General features: G+C 36.4%; 1 protein-coding gene across 1 annotated transcript; it reads right to left on the bottom strand.

Moving 5' to 3' along the window:
• Nucleotides 1-513: 513 nt before the first annotated feature.
• Nucleotides 514-11,410, bottom strand: LOC127640431 (tyrosine 3-monooxygenase-like). Its single transcript, XM_052123007.1, has 13 exons — nt 11,274-11,410; nt 10,301-10,504; nt 7,072-7,246; nt 6,896-6,984; nt 6,108-6,175; nt 5,964-6,014; nt 5,737-5,882; nt 5,115-5,250; nt 3,968-4,037; nt 3,800-3,856; nt 3,611-3,706; nt 3,390-3,523; nt 514-1,245 (listed from the first exon to the last, which is right to left on the bottom strand). Exons 1-13 carry the CDS (start codon nt 11,355-11,357, stop codon nt 1,086-1,088), a joined length of 1,470 nt encoding a protein of 489 aa, XP_051978967.1. The 5' UTR covers nt 11,358-11,410; the 3' UTR covers nt 514-1,085.
• Between the last annotated feature and the right edge of the window lie 6,333 nt (nt 11,411-17,743).

Raw genomic sequence — 17,743 nt, 5'->3', positions numbered from 1 at the left:
GCAGGACATTTTCAGACACGTATTTGTTTTGTAAAACCCTTAAATAGCTACAAAAGGGGCAGTTAAACTCACACTTTCTAAATGAAGAGTGTAAACACTATACGTTGCTCTCAATTCAATATCTTTCTAATATCACATGTGCAATTTGCACTACACTTTGTGCATTTGAACTTTATTTACACCTAAATAATAGAAATTATATTTCTTTTTATGGCAGCTGTTTGCAGATATAGTCTCTTTAGACAGTCATATTTGATATTTGTAATATTTTCTGGAGAAACACGAATGTAAACAGGCACCATTAATTAGGCCAATGTTTTGTTTTTGTTTTTTTTTATGAATGATGAGATTTTCAGTATTCAGAAAATATTTTAACATCTGTAGGAGAATACATGAGATCAACATGTTGATGGACTAGTTTAGGAATATGTTTGGAATACTTATACATTCATATTGTATATTGTTAACAAATATTTGATACTGTACATATTTTATTAATTTAATATAGTTGTACTACCTTGTCTGGAGATACTTCATAAATACTTATAGCTTTTGGCATCATTATCTTTAATAACGTTTATAACAGATTTACACTTCATATGCTCTATTGGTTACACTTTACAATAAGGTTCGATTCTTTAACATTAGTTAATGTATTAGGTATCATGAACAAACAATGGAAAGTATATATTTTTAAGTATATATACAGCATTTATTAATCTTCGTTGATGTTATTATATCTTGAAATGAACATTAAACAAGATTCAGAAATGCTGTAAAAGTATTGTTCACTGTTATTTCTATGTTAACTAATGCTGTACTAATGTTAACAAACGGACCCATATTGTAAAGTGTTACCGTTCCATTCAAAAATAAAAATAAGTCATATTGACACAATTTCGTTTTCGAGTTATCCATTATGGTTTTTGGAATCAAGTTCCGATGCGAGGTTTTGAGATGGCACTTTTTAAAAGCAACAGCGTCTGTAGCAGCAGATGTGGATGTAGACACACAGCACAATGATGAAACTGTCACACGTGAAGCATGGAGGGAATGAGACAGCTGACTGGATCATCACGGCAAAATCAAGCCAGCACATTCAGGGCGTCTGTGAGTATCTTCAGTTCATCTTTAATGGACTCCAGTCCTAACTTGACCTTCAACGGGTTGTCCAGCACTTCTATGCTGTCTGTGTACGGGTCAAACCGCACAGAAAATGGTCTCTTGATGTGTGTCACATATGCTCTGTAAAAAAAACAAAAAAAACAAAAAAAAACACACACACACATATATAACTTTCATTAATTCAATATAAATGATTGTAATTATTTAATTGCACATAATTAAGACAATAAATGCAGTACATTTAAATAAATGTAAACATAAAGTTTAAATAAATGTATGCAATAAATATCCTCTTTATTTTGCTAAATAGCACTTGTATATATATGTTTTAAAGAGCATTTTAATGTGTGTGTTTTTTTTAAAGAGTAAGAATAATTGAAAAAAAAATAAATAAACAAATAGGTTGTTGGCATAAAATACTTTTGGGAAATATTGTCCTGCTATACCTTATCTAAAATGATTGTAAAACAGAATTTTGCTAATTCTTTTATAATTATTTATATATTATTTATTATGATGCTTTTGTGACTTTATATTAATGGAGAGAATGCATTGAATATTTGTACAAAATTTGTCACAATGCAACCATTTAAAATGATCATTTATTTTCATTCAAACAAATCTTAACCTAAAATCTTGATGTTGATAAAAAAAAGTCCATAAAACATTATGCATCAACTGTCAAAATAAATTAATAAAAACAATTGTAAATAATGTTAAATAAATAATATTAATGATTTAATTGTAAACAATTACAGTACAAATAAAAGTAAATTTATGCAGTATCCTAAATATCCTTATTTTACTTACGTTAATTTGCACTTGCTTTGATTATGGAGTATTTTAATCATTGCAGTATGTTTTTCTGAGTTTCTCTTTTTGCTTTGCAAAGCCACCTTGAGTATAAGAAACGCACTATATAACTAAAACATACTGTATCATTAGTATTATTATTATTATTACTATTATTTAGAATTTTTTGTAATGCATTTTAAATCCATTCCTTCATTAATTTCATAACTAATTATATCAGCATGATCTCATGAAAATTATGTGAAGCATGGAGGAAATGAGACAACTGACTGCAAAATGACATTACACTGTTTATGAAAATGATTACGTACACGTATTGCTGCAGATCCAATTGAAATGTCCACTGAGTGGTTCTAAAACCAAGTTACATTTTCCCAAACAGATGAGTTTTTTAAAGGGATAGTTCACCCAAAACAAAATATTTTCTGATAATTTTCTGATAATTTACTCACCACCCACATGCCATCCCAGATGTGTATGACTTTCTTTCTTCAGCAAAACACAATTTAAGATTTTTTGTAGAATATTTCAGTTCTGTAGGTCCAAACAATGCAAGTGAATGGTGACCAGAAATCGGAAGGTCCAAAAAGGACATAAAGGCAGCTTAAAAGTAATCAATTCAACTCAAATTTTTTACATTACATTAATGTCTTCAGAAGCGATATGATAGATGTGGATGAGAAACATTTTTATTGTAAATCTACACTTTCCCTTTCACATTCAGCCACATACTTGTTGAGGCTGGTCAAAGGTGGATATTGATGGTAAAAGTACTTAAATATTGATGTGTTTCTCATCCACACCGATCATATCGCTTTTGAAGACATTAATGTAAACATTTGAGTCGAATTGATTACTTTTAAGCTGCCTTTATGTCCTTTTTGGACCTTCTGATTTCTGGTCACCATTCACTTGCATTGTTTGACCTACAGAGCTGAAAAATCTTAATTTGTGTTCTGCTGAAGAAAGAAAGTCATGCACATCTGGGATGCATGAGGATGAATAAATCAAGAAACAATTTTCATTTTTGGAAGAACATTTCCTTAGAGTTATGCTCTTATGTTGAGTTTTAAATCAACTCAGAAATCAACTACGATTATGCTTGAAAAGCTTGTAAATGTACTTGGGGATGTAATGCAAATGGTTTTGCCTTACAAGTCATGTGCTATACTAAAAAGGTTTAAATGTCAGAAGATACCATTGCGTGAGGAACAGGTTAAAAAGTAAGTGTTTATGGACTGATAATCTGCAGTTTTACTCGTGATTTGTGTGAAAAGGAATAACAGTCATTGTTGTTTTTGCGACTCTAGTGTTCATTTCACCAGGAAACTTACACGATACAAACAAAGAACAACGTAAAAATTATTTAGCAAAATTGCAGGTAGAGTAACATGATTTAATGAGACCAGGTTGAAGCACAACAGAAGTGGAATATTTGTGATGCAACTGACCTCAGTTTCTCTGTGGCATCAGAGAAGCTTTCGGACACAAAATAGACTGGTTGGTAAGTCTGATCTTGGTATGGCTGAACAGCTACAATGTCCGGGTCAAACTCCCGTCTCTCTGGCTCATCTGAGAGTGAATGCTGAGGAAATAGACACATGTCAAATGCTAATGTCATACAATAAGAATTTAAAGCTGAAATGTACTTAAATTACTGACTGCTACTTACCACCAGCTCGCCATAAGAAGACAGTAGTCCTGCTCCATACGCTTTGATTGTCCCTGCCTGCTTACACAATCCAAACTCCACTGTGAACCAATAAAGCTTCAAAACACACAGGAAGAAACATATTAGTGCTATTTAGCTCATACATAGAGTTAGCAATGCCTTATAAGATGCGAGGTGCTTCATACTCACCGTCGACAATTTCTCAATATCTTCGTCACAGGCTCCAAGAGAGGCCAGACCAATACTCTGAGATCAGTCAAAAAGACTTCAGCACTTGGTACTAAACTCTGCTTAAGTCAAGGACTGATTATGTTTGCAAAAACAGGATATACATTCAGTACATAGTAGGTCTTTTACCTGGGAAAACTGTGCAAATGTTCTATCTGCCAGAATAGGTACATGACCAAGAAGTTCATGGACACAGTCCCTGGAAAGAGAAACATATGGATGCTACTGTAACTGTGAGAGATGAGCTAATGTGAATTTACACTTGCATATGCTTAAAGTTGCACTCTGTATTGTTTCCTGGTAAAATAATGTAAACATAAAAACTTTACAAATCAAGAAATTAATAGAGCATATTTATTTAAAATGATGTACCTGTAAACTCACACGAGATCCAATCTTAGAGCTACTTCTATAAAAAACATTTTTTTTCTATATGGTGTGTCACATATTCAGATAATAATGCCAGCAGAAAAAAATCCATCCATCCATCCATCCATCGTCAACCGCTTATCCTGTGTACAGGGTCGCGGGGGGCTGGAGCCTATCCCAGCTAACATTGGGCGAAAGGCGGGGGAAACCCTGGACAGGTCGCCAGTCCATCGCAGGGCAGAAAAAAATACTCTACAAATTACTTTCTATTTTACTTTCTAATGTTACTAATTTAAGCATGGCTGACTGAGAATTGTGCATTCCTTCAATTGCACCAGTATTAAATTTGCATTTACTTGATGCATCCATACCACTAGGTGTCAGTATCAAGATTACTACCATATTGGCCGGTGCAACATAAAAATAAAAATGACAAAATACATAATTCATAATTGGACAGATTTGTTAGCTATCGGCGTGAAACTCAATGCAACGTTCGGTGGTTGCTTGGCTGTTGCTTTGGGGTTCTATGTGGTTGCTAGGTGGTTGCTTAGCAGTTGCTTAGTTGTTGCTAAAGCATTGCTAGGTGGTTGCTAGGGTGTTCTGTGTCATCGCTAGTCCATTTATAAGTGGTTAAAAGGCAGTTGCTTGGGTGTCCTTGGTGGTTGTTAAGGCATTGTTAAATGGTTGCTAGGAAGTTTGAGTGGTTGCTAAAGCATTGCTAGGCAGTTGCTTTGGTGTTCTGGGAGGTTGTTAAGACATTGATAAGTGATTTCCACAGTGTTCTGAGTGGTTGCTAAGACATTGTTTGGTGGTTTCTAAGCAGTTTCTAAGGTGTTTTGAGTGGTCGCTAGAGTGTTGTTGATTATCTGGAGAAATGTCAAATGTGTTCTTGGCCATCTCTTACGGTTCAGGGGAGTGCATTGGAGAGGATGCATGACGTATGTACTGTGTGCACTGGAACACACGGAAAGCCAGACTGGCCAAAAAGTCTCGTGCCGAGAGGAGTCCTGCCACCGGCCTCAGCTGAAATCCTGTGCGCTCTTTATGAAGAGTATAAGAGAGAGAGAGATTTAATAAATGGTTAGGAGAGAGACGGATATACATATAATTGTATAAGGTATAAGTATGAGAGAAGCTGCTGACTAAAAACTTTCCTGCTATAGTTCAGACAGTTGTAGCTATAATCATTTTTGGGTAAGTTAATCAAAAAAGTAATCCACTACAAACTACTAGTTACTACTCTAAATTTGTAATTAGTTTACTTCACTGATTACTTCATAGAAATGTAATCACATTACTAATTACTTTTTATTTAAGCTACTTTCTAAAACAGTTCACGTAAAAGGCAAAAGTCAATACATGTAATCTGATTATGAGAAATCACATTACACCCAACACTGGCTATAATCATAAATGAATCACTTTATCACCTTATGTTGCTGCCATACTGAAGAGAATTTGCAGCAACAAAACAAATGTGATTAATAATAATTTGAATAACCTATGTTCTGTTCTGGTCATGGTACCTTTTAGGAAGCGGGACACGTCCTCTAGTTGAGGGATGTTATCGGGGCTGTAGCCACAGTGCTTCTCCAGTAACTGGAAGGCCTCTAAATGTTCACTACAGGCATGAGTTTTGTACAGATCTCTCAGGGTTGAGTAAACCTCACGCCTGCTTGCACACAACAAACACAAATACTAAGAACTTAGACCTTATATAGTTGCCAAATGTGGGGAGGAGGTATTATCTCACCATGTTCCGATTTCCTCTTCCATGTACTCCACTCGAGGAATCGGCTCACCGCTGGTCAGACATAGGTGTCAATAAAAATTAAAAAAACTGTGAAAAACCAACATGTCCAGAAAAGCAATGCTAAATATTATTGTGGCAACATACTGTTTGTATTTAAAGGCAATGTCTCCAATCATCTTCCGTCGCTTTCGGTAAACAGGGTCAGTAAAGCCCTGGAAAAAAAAAGAAAACCTTTGGACTTGTGGTTCTAAAACATTTGGAAAAGCTTTCCACAGTCAAAAGAATATTTTTATTAGCATGCTATCTTCAATCCATCTGACATCTAAGACAAGATTTGAGAACTTGAAAGAGGCCTGAAGCTGTATATATTTTGTTCGCGAGTATTTACGCTGACTACCACCCCTGGGGTCGCAAGTTTGAATTCAGGGCATGCTGAGTGACTCCAGTCATGTCTCCTAAGCAATCAAATTGGCCCGGTTGCTATGGGGGGTAGAGCCACATGTGGTAACCTCCTCGTGGTCGCTATAATGTGGTTCTCGCTCTCAGTGGGGCATGTGGTGAGTTGTGTGTGGATGCTGCGGAGAATAGCATGAGCCTCCACATGCGCTATGTCTCCGCGGTAATGCGCTCAACAAGCCACGTGATAAAATGCACAGATTGACGGTCTCAGACGTGGAGGCAACTGAGATTCATCCTCCGCCATCCGGATTGAGGTGAGTCACTACGCCACCACAAGGACTTAGAGCGCATTTGGAATTGGGCATTTCAAATTTGGGAGAAAAGGGGAGAAAATACAATATATATATATATATATATTTTTTTTTTCTATAAAAATTTTTGAGAAATTATTTAAATGGGTCTTAAAAAAGAAATGCATTCTTCTCTGACACATTTCTATTCTAGTATTAAGGAGCAACTAATCTGTTACTTACTGGATGATCCGGATCCAGATCTGGGTCAAATTTGCTGACAAGATGATGGCACTTATCCAGTTCAGCAATTTTTCTGGGAAACCAATTAACTAAATAAAGACAAAGATACAAAAACAAAGCTTAACTTGCTGTCAAATAAAGACAATCAGAGTTACATAGCATTTCAGTTGACTTACATTTAACCTCTTTTGTGGTTTTGACATCCTCTGCACTTCTCTTTAGGGAGCTGACCAGCGTGCTCACATCCGACAGATGCATCTCACACTGAACATAATATTCCAGATCTTCCAAACCATCCTTGGGCTTTCGACTGGGCCTGGTCTCAAGATGATGGATCTTGGCTTCAAATGTCTGTGGTGTTCAGTAGGTGAACATCAGTTGTTCAGAATAACATTCAGAGGAATAAGAAGCTCTAAAATAGCAAGTCAGGATATCACCATCAAACGTATGGTAAGGCAAAAAGCATGGTATAAAGTATGGTCACTAGCAAAAATATGATTTAAAGAAATATTTCAGGTATTTTGAGTCATAATGCTGATTACCACAAATATTTATTTAGCACTTACAATGGAAGTGAATGGGACCAATTTTTGGAGGGTTTAAACACAAAAATATGAAGCTTGTCATTTTATAAAAGCACTTACAATAATTATTCTGTTAAAACACTATTTATTATCCGAGCTGTAAAGTTGTTTGCTGTTACATCATCATAGCAATAAAGTTGTAAAACTGGATATAACTTCACTTAGAAAATGTTAGTATGTGATTTTATCACACTAAAATCATTTTAACATGAATAGTGTTTATGTCTTGTGGCTTTACTTTTGAAACAGTGAATTTTTTTATCATTTACTGATTGGCCCCCATTCACTTCCATTTGAAGTGCCTCACTGTACCCAGATTTTTGCGAAACTATTTTGGGGGGTAATCAACATTATGCCACAAATGCTGTTGATTGAACTGAACCTGGAATATCCCTTTAACATATACTGTATGTTATAGGATAAACATATTGTATAAGTGGCATTATTAAGATACAAATGTGATGAACTTTATTTCTGGTAAATGATGAAACGAAATTTTTTGAAAACAAATAAATAAAAAAGAAAGCTAATTTAAATACATTTCTGCTATTTTACAATTAGTTGCTATGTTACTCCAGAACAATATATGAAGAACCCTTATTTGGAGTTTTCAATATACAATCAAAGTATTTATTTTGTATTTTTTTCTGTTCCACAAACAACAACATAAGTCTTGTGAAGACTCTTGAGCTGCAATAGTTCAGAAACAACTTGTACTTTTTGCAATACTTCTCTTTCTGTATGCGCATTTCTAACTGAATTCTTACTGATATTTCAGATTTAAAATGAAAGATTTAAAAAAGTGGAAACAACCAGAGGCGTTTCCAGCATTGATGGACATCCGGGGCTTAGCCCAGACAATTTTATTTTCACACTAGCAACCACTTCCCTGTAGTCCAAAGCTGGTGAGAGAGTATTCTTTGAGTTTTGCTCTGGCTGGGCCTGTTTCTACAGTTCCTAAATCTTCTACTCTAGTACTATCCTCGACTAACTCATCCTCTCTCCTCCCTGAATCATCTGTGATGCAAAAGAACAGATACAGCACATAACTTATTGCAATCAGCTTCAAACAACTAATTCATCAAGTGCTACATATGTCAAATTGTGGACCAATACCATTGAAGAAAATGTATTGGGAAGAGCAGATCAGTGGGATTGCCCTTAGATCTATCATGATTCTTGAATTTTCATGTACATTACCATAAAGTCATCACAAAAGAGTTATATTATAGTGAGTAAAGTGAGGTAAAAAAAAATATTGAATATAAATAATTTATATTTTTTGACATAAATAGTCAAAATGATGTATAAGATCCTAAGTTAAAGCAATACATGAATGAGTTTAGTCTAAGTTCATTGACATACTATGGCATCGAACTGTATATAATTCTCCATGTTCATCTGTCAAAATCCTTTCATTAGGATCATTGAGATAAACAATGTTTCACTTTTAACTTTCTCAAAAGTAAAGTGACTGATTAATTGTTAGCCGTTTCCATGCCTGATTCTGGCACAGCTGCTGCTGCTGCTCCTCCTCAGTCTGTTGCTCATCTTTGCTACACTCTACAAAACCATTTAATCAAATCAAAGTGTATATTTCCTACAAACTAATATCACAAAACAAGTCACACATACATTTTATGCTAATGCTTATTGGTTATCCTTAGCGAAAAAAAACACCTGATAGACAAGGAATGTACACCCCGAACGGGACTCAAACCGCGGTGTCCGGCGTGAGAGGCGAATGCATTTACGGAGCTACCAAGTCGCGTCAAGTTACACAAGGACGTTAGAGATAACAACTCTTGAGGTTTAGCCTACTGTGGGTGAAAGCCAGCTAGATGATGATCTTAAGACTTTAAGGACAAAAACAAATGTGAATTCTTACCCACTGACTTCTTTCGGAAAAATCCCCAAAGCCTCATTTGCTTAATTTTTGCTGTCTTTCCTGCTAACTGCTGTTAACTCGCCACTAAGTAACGTTTGTTGACGTCAACGACTGTGCAAGCTCCTCCCCTACCTGCTGCATATTCAACAGAGAGGAAGAAACGGAGTCGCTCATAGGCTACCGACAGCAAAGGAAGTTATTCTATAGGCTAGATTATGCCTATGTCTATTCTTACAGGCTGTATGCAGTATGTGCAAAGCCAAAGCACAATGAAATAATTCAATTTATGATTTCGGGGGTTTACATAGGCTTTTGTCCGGTTTCATATTTGTCAGTCAACAATTCAAAATACATTCGGGGCTAAACTCAAAACAACCTGCTATTTGATATTTCAAGGATCAAGCATTTCTACTTGATCTAACCCATAATAATGACATTCATTGGTGTAAACAAATTTTTCAGATTTATTCAGATGACATTTTTTATTTGAATAATTATCATTTGAAGCACTTGTTAACACTGAAAAAAAAACCTTTCATGTGAATCTAAAAAAACTGTTTGATTACAGTAAATAATATCATTTAACTTCTCAGAATCAACCTGAATACATTAGGTCAAAGCAAAATAAATGTTAAGGTGTAAAATTGCTTCTCGAGGTAACAATTGCTAACATTTTTACAGTGTAAGCCTAGTAAATTTTATAAAGGAATACAAATGTGATTGCTATTTTTTATTTTTTTTTATCATAATTTGCTTTACTAAAGGACTGGGTTCGAATAAGAATCCAAACATGGTCCCACTACATGAACTGAATTTCTTGTTTGATCCTTTATAATTTGTCCCACATCATATTTTTAAATCAGCAGGATCCAGCATTTTAAAAACAAAACATTAATATTGTTTTTTTTTTTTTTTAATCCGATCAGGGCTTACCTCAAAAACCTTGAGAGTGCGGGACAGCGCCGGGCTCTTTGAACTCCTCAGAGAGAAGAACAGACTGAGGAACGCTTTTCCATCGCTCTCCTCGAACACGATCTGCTCGCTCAGACCCGCAGCCTCCGCCGCCGCGGCCGCCGCCTCGCGCTCCTTGCGCGCGTCCTCGATCAAACTCTGTCGCCTTCCCACAAACCTTTGAGACTGTTCGAAAACACGGGCAAACATCACGAAATATGTTATGTTGGCTTCGTTTAGAATATGCATTTGGATTAAGCATAATAATGTAGCCGTGCTTACCTTGTGGACATCAGATGGAGGTGATTTACATCGCCAAAAGCGCATAAGAACTTCAATGCAGTCTATGTAAACCTGCCGTATAGCTTAGATTTAATCATTTGTCCTTAAATTGTTGTTACAGTTACGTCTAAAGTGCTTTTCAAAGCGTTTGGGTCCACTCGTCACCGCGTAATGCTGTGCGTAAAATGGAGACTCCAATGAAGTTTCATTTTTACGCAGTACATTTGCGGTGATGGTTAAAAACGGAGAGGTTCGGATAAACATATAACAATAATATTCGAGAAGAAAAAGATGCATTATTCACAAAAACTACAGTATAGGCTTGATAAATATATATAGCCTATGAATATGCCTTTCCGCACATGCAGTTAGTTTAGTAAAATCTAGTTAGTGCCATAAATCAGTTCCCCCTAAATTTCACACAGATGTCCACCAAACCAACCTATCCAAGTTTAATAATCGCTTCATCATTTAAAACATCATAATATTTTAAAATGTGATATTTTGACATTAATTTTCACGAGTGGCTTCCTTGCCCAACTACTTTTAAGAGCAGCTGCATTTTTCATCTGTATTTATTAGACCAAATTAACCTATATCTTTCAGAAGTTACGTTGATAAAAGTGAATATTGTTTAAAAAATAATAAGAAATAAAATTTAAAAAAATCTTACCGTGATAGAATCGGAGCGCTCGAGTTCAGACGGGGCTCTTCGGATGCTCTTTGTGGAAGATGTGGAGCTGTTTGAATTCGGCATGTTTAAATGATTAGCCGGCAAAACAATCTAATATTGTGCTCTCTTGGGAATGCTGGTCACTTTCTTCCACCTGTAGACTTCTTTCTCTCTTATATAGAGGTAATGTATTTTTTACTGACGTCAAGCTGATCCCCTCCCATCCCTGTGTAACTGTCTATATACATATTCAATGCGCGCATCTCACTAAATTATTTTCATATTCCACTTATTGATGTGTAAATTCTACACAACTTGCTTTAGCCGCACAAAATAAATATTTGTAATATAATAATATATTATTAATAGTAGCATTTATTTACAGTGTTTTGAAAATGTATTTGCCTGATTTCTTTTTTGTGTGTAGCTCACACTAATTTAACATAAAACACAGGCAATCCGAGTAAACACAAAATACAGTTTTTAAATGATAATGTTATGTATTGAAGAGAAAAAGTTATCCAATAGCAACTGGGCCTGTGTGAAAAAGTATGTGCCCCTTAATTGCTCAATCCCCAACTCTATGAAACTGCATTCATAATGGGGTTCAGCTGGACTAGACACACACAGATCTGATTACTGCCAGCCCTGTTCAATCAAATCAACACCTAAATATAACTTTTTCAGCAGCATGGGGTTGGCTAAAATGTCTCAACCAGAAGCACACTATGACAAGTCGAAAGAAATTCCAGAAATGATGAGGGAGACAGGATTCCTGGATTGAATACAGAAATTCATCTGTCTTGGAAGGGTTACAAAGATATTTTTAAGGCTCCGGGACTCCAAAGACCCACAGTGAGAGCCATTATCTCCGAATGGAGAAAACTTGGCACAGTAGTGAACCTTCCCAGAAGTGGCCAACTTTCCAAAATTCATCCAAGAGCACAGCGTTGACTCATCCAAGCAACTGAAGGCCTCTCTCGCATCAATAAACGCCACTGTTCATGACTGCACTATCAGAAAGGCCAAAAATGTCATCCATTGAAGAGTTGCGAAGAGGATACCACTGCTAACCCAGAAGAACATTAAGGCTAGCCTGAATTTTGCCAAAACACACCTTGATGATCCACAAATCTTTTGGGGGAATGTTCTGTGGACTGATGAGTCGAACGTGGAACTGTTTGCAAGACAGGGGTCCTGTTACATCTGACGTAAATAAAACACAGAATTCCACAAAAAGAACATCATACCTACGGTCAAGCATATTGATGGTAGTGTGATGGTGTGGGGATGCTTTGCTGCTTCAGGGCCAGGGTGACTTGCAATAATTGAGGGAAACATGAATTCTGCTCTCTAACAGAGAATCCTAAAGGAGAACGTCTGGTCATCAGGCAGTGAGTTGAAGCTCAAGCGCAACTGGATTATGCAGCAAGACAATGATCCAAAGTATAGGAGTAAGTCCACCTCTGAATGACTCAAAAGAAGCTAAATTAAAGTTTTGGAGCGACTTATTCAAAGTCCTGACTTTAACCCAACTGAGATGCTGTGGCAGGACCTTAAATGGGCAGTCCATGCTAAAAAACCCTCCAATGTGGCTGAAAGAAAGCAGTTCTGCCAAGAAGAGTGGGCAAAAATTCCACCACAGCTTTGTGAAAGACTGATATCCAGTTATCAGAAGCATTTGGTTGCAGTTGTTGCTGGCTGCTAAAGGTGGCACAACCAGCTATTACGTTTAAGGGGGCAGTTCGTTTTTTCACATGGGTGAACTGTATTTTGTGTTTACTCAGGTTGCATTTGTTTTATGTTATATATCTTGTTTGAAGATCTAAAACAATGTAGTATGAAAAATGCACAAAAATAGAAGAAATCAGGAAAGGGTCAAATACTTTTTCACAACACTGTATATTTAACACAAATATCACTGATTGAAATTTAGCAGAAGTATATATATATAATTAATTGTGATTATTTATTTGTTTGTTCTGCAAAAAAGATATTTGCCTGCCAACACCCTCAGAAGACCTTTTGAAATTCTGTAAAATAGACCATTAGTTGGCTTTTACCAATTTGTTGAAATGAAAATGTATATACATGTATCAAAGCAAAATCATCCTTGCATTGATCTTCAATGTAGGCCTTAGTTGCTTGGCATTTAGTGGAAGCTACGTCACTTATAGTACACCAATTGCAGTGACAGTCTCCCTTGAGCGAAATGTGCAGGTTTATGAGTCACCTACTACTTAGGATTGAACCTCTTACCTTTGTTTTAGCAGCCCAGACCCTGAAACATCACCTGGCCACACATGATGGTCTCACATTGATGTTCTGTGACAGTAGCCAGAGGTGTCTTTAAACTATAGTAATCTGCTACTATGCTGAATACAAATTACTCAATTGTATGAAACACAAACTGAACATAATTACACTATGCTGGAGTTGGCTCTATCATAGCTGGAATAATGTATTGGATACATTTGAACATAAATTTGACCTTTTAACAAGACTCACTATATCAAAAAACATTTTATAGAATTTTTAGGATTCAACAAAGATAATATTTGTTTTAAAGTGGCACTCGTGCCAGTCTTCATGTTCTTGAATTTGAATTTAATTTATTCATAATTATTACAGTGAATGTTGTAAATATAATTGCTTGGCTCGTACTGCTTTCATAGTTCAGTAACTTACACAGTTAACTTTCCTTGGTGCTTTAAATGTATCCAGATATTTGCTTTTTGATACTGTACAAATAATGGCATGAAATATGTGGCATTTTTTTCTCATGAGATGCCGTTAACCAACATAATAAATATCTCAAACCTACATTCATTGTTCACATTTTCCACAATTAGTGTGATCCATCCATCCATCCACTGTTAAATGTATGTGTCTTTTTGATTGGCTCACTCATTTAACATTTATGACCAGGACCGTCTCTTCATTGGATTGGGGTAGGGAGGTCCCCTTGATCGCACCCTAGCCCTTCCCCTCCCTTAGACACCGCCGTTTTTCTGACTGAATAAAAGCTCTAAACTCTTCAAAACTCTAGAAGGAGCATTTGCTACAATGTTTTTTTTTTTTTTATGGTGCAGGGACAGTTGTAACACAATTTGCATGTTTGCTTGATTGGGTCGGCTGTGGCTCAGGTGGTAGAGCGGGTTGTCCACTAATAGCAGGGTTGGTTGATTTAATTCCCGGCCCACACGACTCCACATGAAGTGTTCGACTATACCGAAGTGTCCTTGGGTAAGACACTGAACCCCAAGTTGCTCCCAATGGCAGGCTAGCACCTTGCATGGCAGCTCTGCCGTCATTGTTGTGTGAGTGTGTGCAAATGGGTGAATGAGTCACAGTGTAAAGCCCTTTGAAAACCGCTAAGGTTATAAAAAGGCTATGTAATTGCAGACCATTTACACAGTGACCGTGCATCCGATAATGTCCCACAATATGTTAATTTTAAGAAGAAAATTCAATAATCACTTCAAGAAAAGTTCCCATTCATGATTAGATAGGAATAATGATTTATTCATGATGGACAAGCAGTAAGAATATGTCAAACTAACCCCAAAAAGAGTTTTCCTCTAATAATGCATCATTGGCTCAAATTATCAAAGACAGAGGATGCTAATGATGCTAACTGTACTCAGTCTCCTCTACAATTTCTCTTTGTATTACCAGAGATCCATATTAAGTGCAATGTGTAACATTCACATATTCTTGAAGGTTGTTTATCATGTCATCAAGACAAATCAGATTGAAAAATGTCATTTCATCGATTGCCTTATTGAGTTCAATATTTTCTTATGTTGTCAAACTGAAGCCAGTTACACAAAGTTGTTCCAGTCTATATAGATGTCATATCATATTCTTAAGCAATTAGGTGTGAAGGGCTGTGCCCTATTGGGAATATCGTAGTGGCTAAATTGCGTTGTTAGTATAGCATGGCTGCAACCCTTTCAGCTGTGAATATATTCAAAATATATAGTTCAAAATTTTACTTCTATATATTTTATATAGTAGTATATAAAATATATAGAAGTAAAACGCTATTTTACTAAGCCAGTATAGAAGACATCAAATGTCTTCATGATATTTCTTATCTAAAAGTAAAGGATTAGTGAAAATGTAAAAAGCTGGTCTTTTAATGCACCATAAAAACCATTCATACCCGCAGACCAAAATGATGCAATATGCCCGGCACTTAGTAAAATGTCCTTCCTTCAAATTCAAAGGAAACAAAAGTCAACTGTGGAAAATTGAGTCACTTTATCAGCTCAACCGAAAATCCATTGTCATTTTCCTTGGCGAATGTAATTGTGATTAAAACCTGCAAGTTGTTTTCTGTCCTCTACCTGAGCATCAAGTGTTCCCTCCAGCTGTGAACAGTTTGATGTATAAACCGATTACAGCCGTAATGCACAGCATCCTGAGGCACGACCGCTAAAAGGATTAAACAGCAGTCTTGGCCTCAGTCGTAGCAACAGCTGGAAAACTGGTCGGACATAGAGAGGTTGTGTCTCAAGGACCAGTAGGTTGTAAGGTTAAAGAGTACTTGAATAGCCTCAGGGCTGTGTGCAGAAAGAGTGTCCTTTACTGGGAGGGGCAAAGGATGGGCAAACACTGATACTGACATTAAAACAAAAGCACTGAAATGTTCTGCATCGTTTACCATCAGGTTGGGGATGAAATACAGACTATCTTGTGTGAAGTGAGTTCTAATGCTGCCTGTTTGGAGCCCAAAAGTCTGATTCCAGAAGTGAAATCCCATTCATTTTTTCCATAGGGGAATTGATTATAAAAACTACTTATAAACTTTTAAGTACAGCCCTATCATGAGCTCTGCTTGTTAATCGATGGTATATGCTTCTTTTGAAGCCATCAGTCGGCATTATCTCAACAAATCATGTTAAATATAAAAAAATCCAAGATCCTGAAGGGGAAAATCTATCAATAAGAGAATCAAAAATTGCACAAAGTGCACCAAAAGAGCTCTGCAGCAACAGCCCACTCTCATGAGGTATTGCAAATGACGAAGTTGGTCTATCTAATAGTTTGCAGTCAAATTAAAATATATCGATTCTATACTTATGATCAACAAATTTTAATCAATAGATTTATATTTAAACATTGTTTTTAATTCAGTTACGTCATTCGCAGTGCTTCATGAGAGTGGGCTGTTGCTGCAGAGCTCTTTTGGTGCACTTTGTGCAATTTTTGATTCTCTTATTGGTAGATCAGTAAGTTAAGTAAGTCTTGTGACTTTGACTTTTTGTCCAAATGTCAAATACTTTTCTGCTTCAAATAAAAGTTTGCAATGATGTGATCCACATCAGAGCTGGTTGATTTGGTTGATGGATCATGAAGGATTTTATGAACTCTCTGTGGATAAAATGAATGGGGAAAATTCTTTCAGAACCAAGATGGCTATAAAGTGGGCAGGCACTGTTTTGCTTTAGGAAGGAATTGGATTGTGATTGGACAACAGCTCTTACAGACATTGAAGTCCATTCAAGTTCATTCTGTCTTCAGAACTTCTGACATCAAATAGAGATAAAAGTTTAGAGGTGGCCCACTAAGTCCTTCAATGAGTCATTTATTTGGTAATAAACAATACAATTTGACTTCCGTAACGTGACATATTTCAGAGTTTAACAGGATATTTGAGAAAGAATATGAGAAATAATAATAATAGGTATTTAGAGCAGGAGTTGATTGGGATTGATAGGTCTCTATTGGGAATTGATTGGATCATGAATAGTGGGTGTCCCATATCCAAGCCATAAACATTTTGTCCCAGTCCCAATGAATTAAAGTGATATCCACAAATATAAACTAAATAATATCATACAACCAAAAAATTCAGAAAATCTGTTGGGGGGGCATCAATGTACAAGGATTCAATCTGTAATATTAAAGCTGCTGTCCAGAACTATTTAAGCATGTATACTTTCCTTTTCAAGACCCTGTTTCCTCTGGATAGCACAGATATTCCCAGACGGGTGTGGGCACAATGGCTCCCCGTGAACCACCTGATGAACTGACTCACCATCGCTCACGGCCCATTTCTCCACTCTGCAAATTGAGTGTCTTTGTTCTAAATGTCGTTCAGCACTAGATGACATCGTTTTGCCATTCATAGCTCACTGTTTATTAATTTTTTCTCCCTTTTCTGTAAGTTACAGGAACCCACACCAGCTCAACGGAGATAATTATCACAATTCCGTATTGATTGGATGTGTACCTCCTCCTGTAGGGGCCCGCGGCATAATTGTTAGTCTACAGAAAAGAGTAATTGCAGCAAGCTCACAGCTGGATGATTATTCTTCGTCCCCCACAATTCTTTATTCTTTCCTTCATTTCTTCTTTCTCTCATTCTTTTCTTCATTGAATGTTACCTTTCATCTCAATGGGGGTCATTCAGGGGTGGACTCGCCATAGGGAGAACAGGGACTTTTCCTGGTGAGCCGGCC

Source organism: Xyrauchen texanus, chromosome 49 (genome assembly GCF_025860055.1).
Source record: "Xyrauchen texanus isolate HMW12.3.18 chromosome 49, RBS_HiC_50CHRs, whole genome shotgun sequence".
In the NCBI taxonomy this organism is placed as follows: domain Eukaryota; kingdom Metazoa; phylum Chordata; class Actinopteri; order Cypriniformes; family Catostomidae; genus Xyrauchen; species Xyrauchen texanus.
The sequence above is the reverse complement of the archived record's forward strand: the minus strand, read 5'-3'. Positions and strand labels throughout refer to the sequence as shown.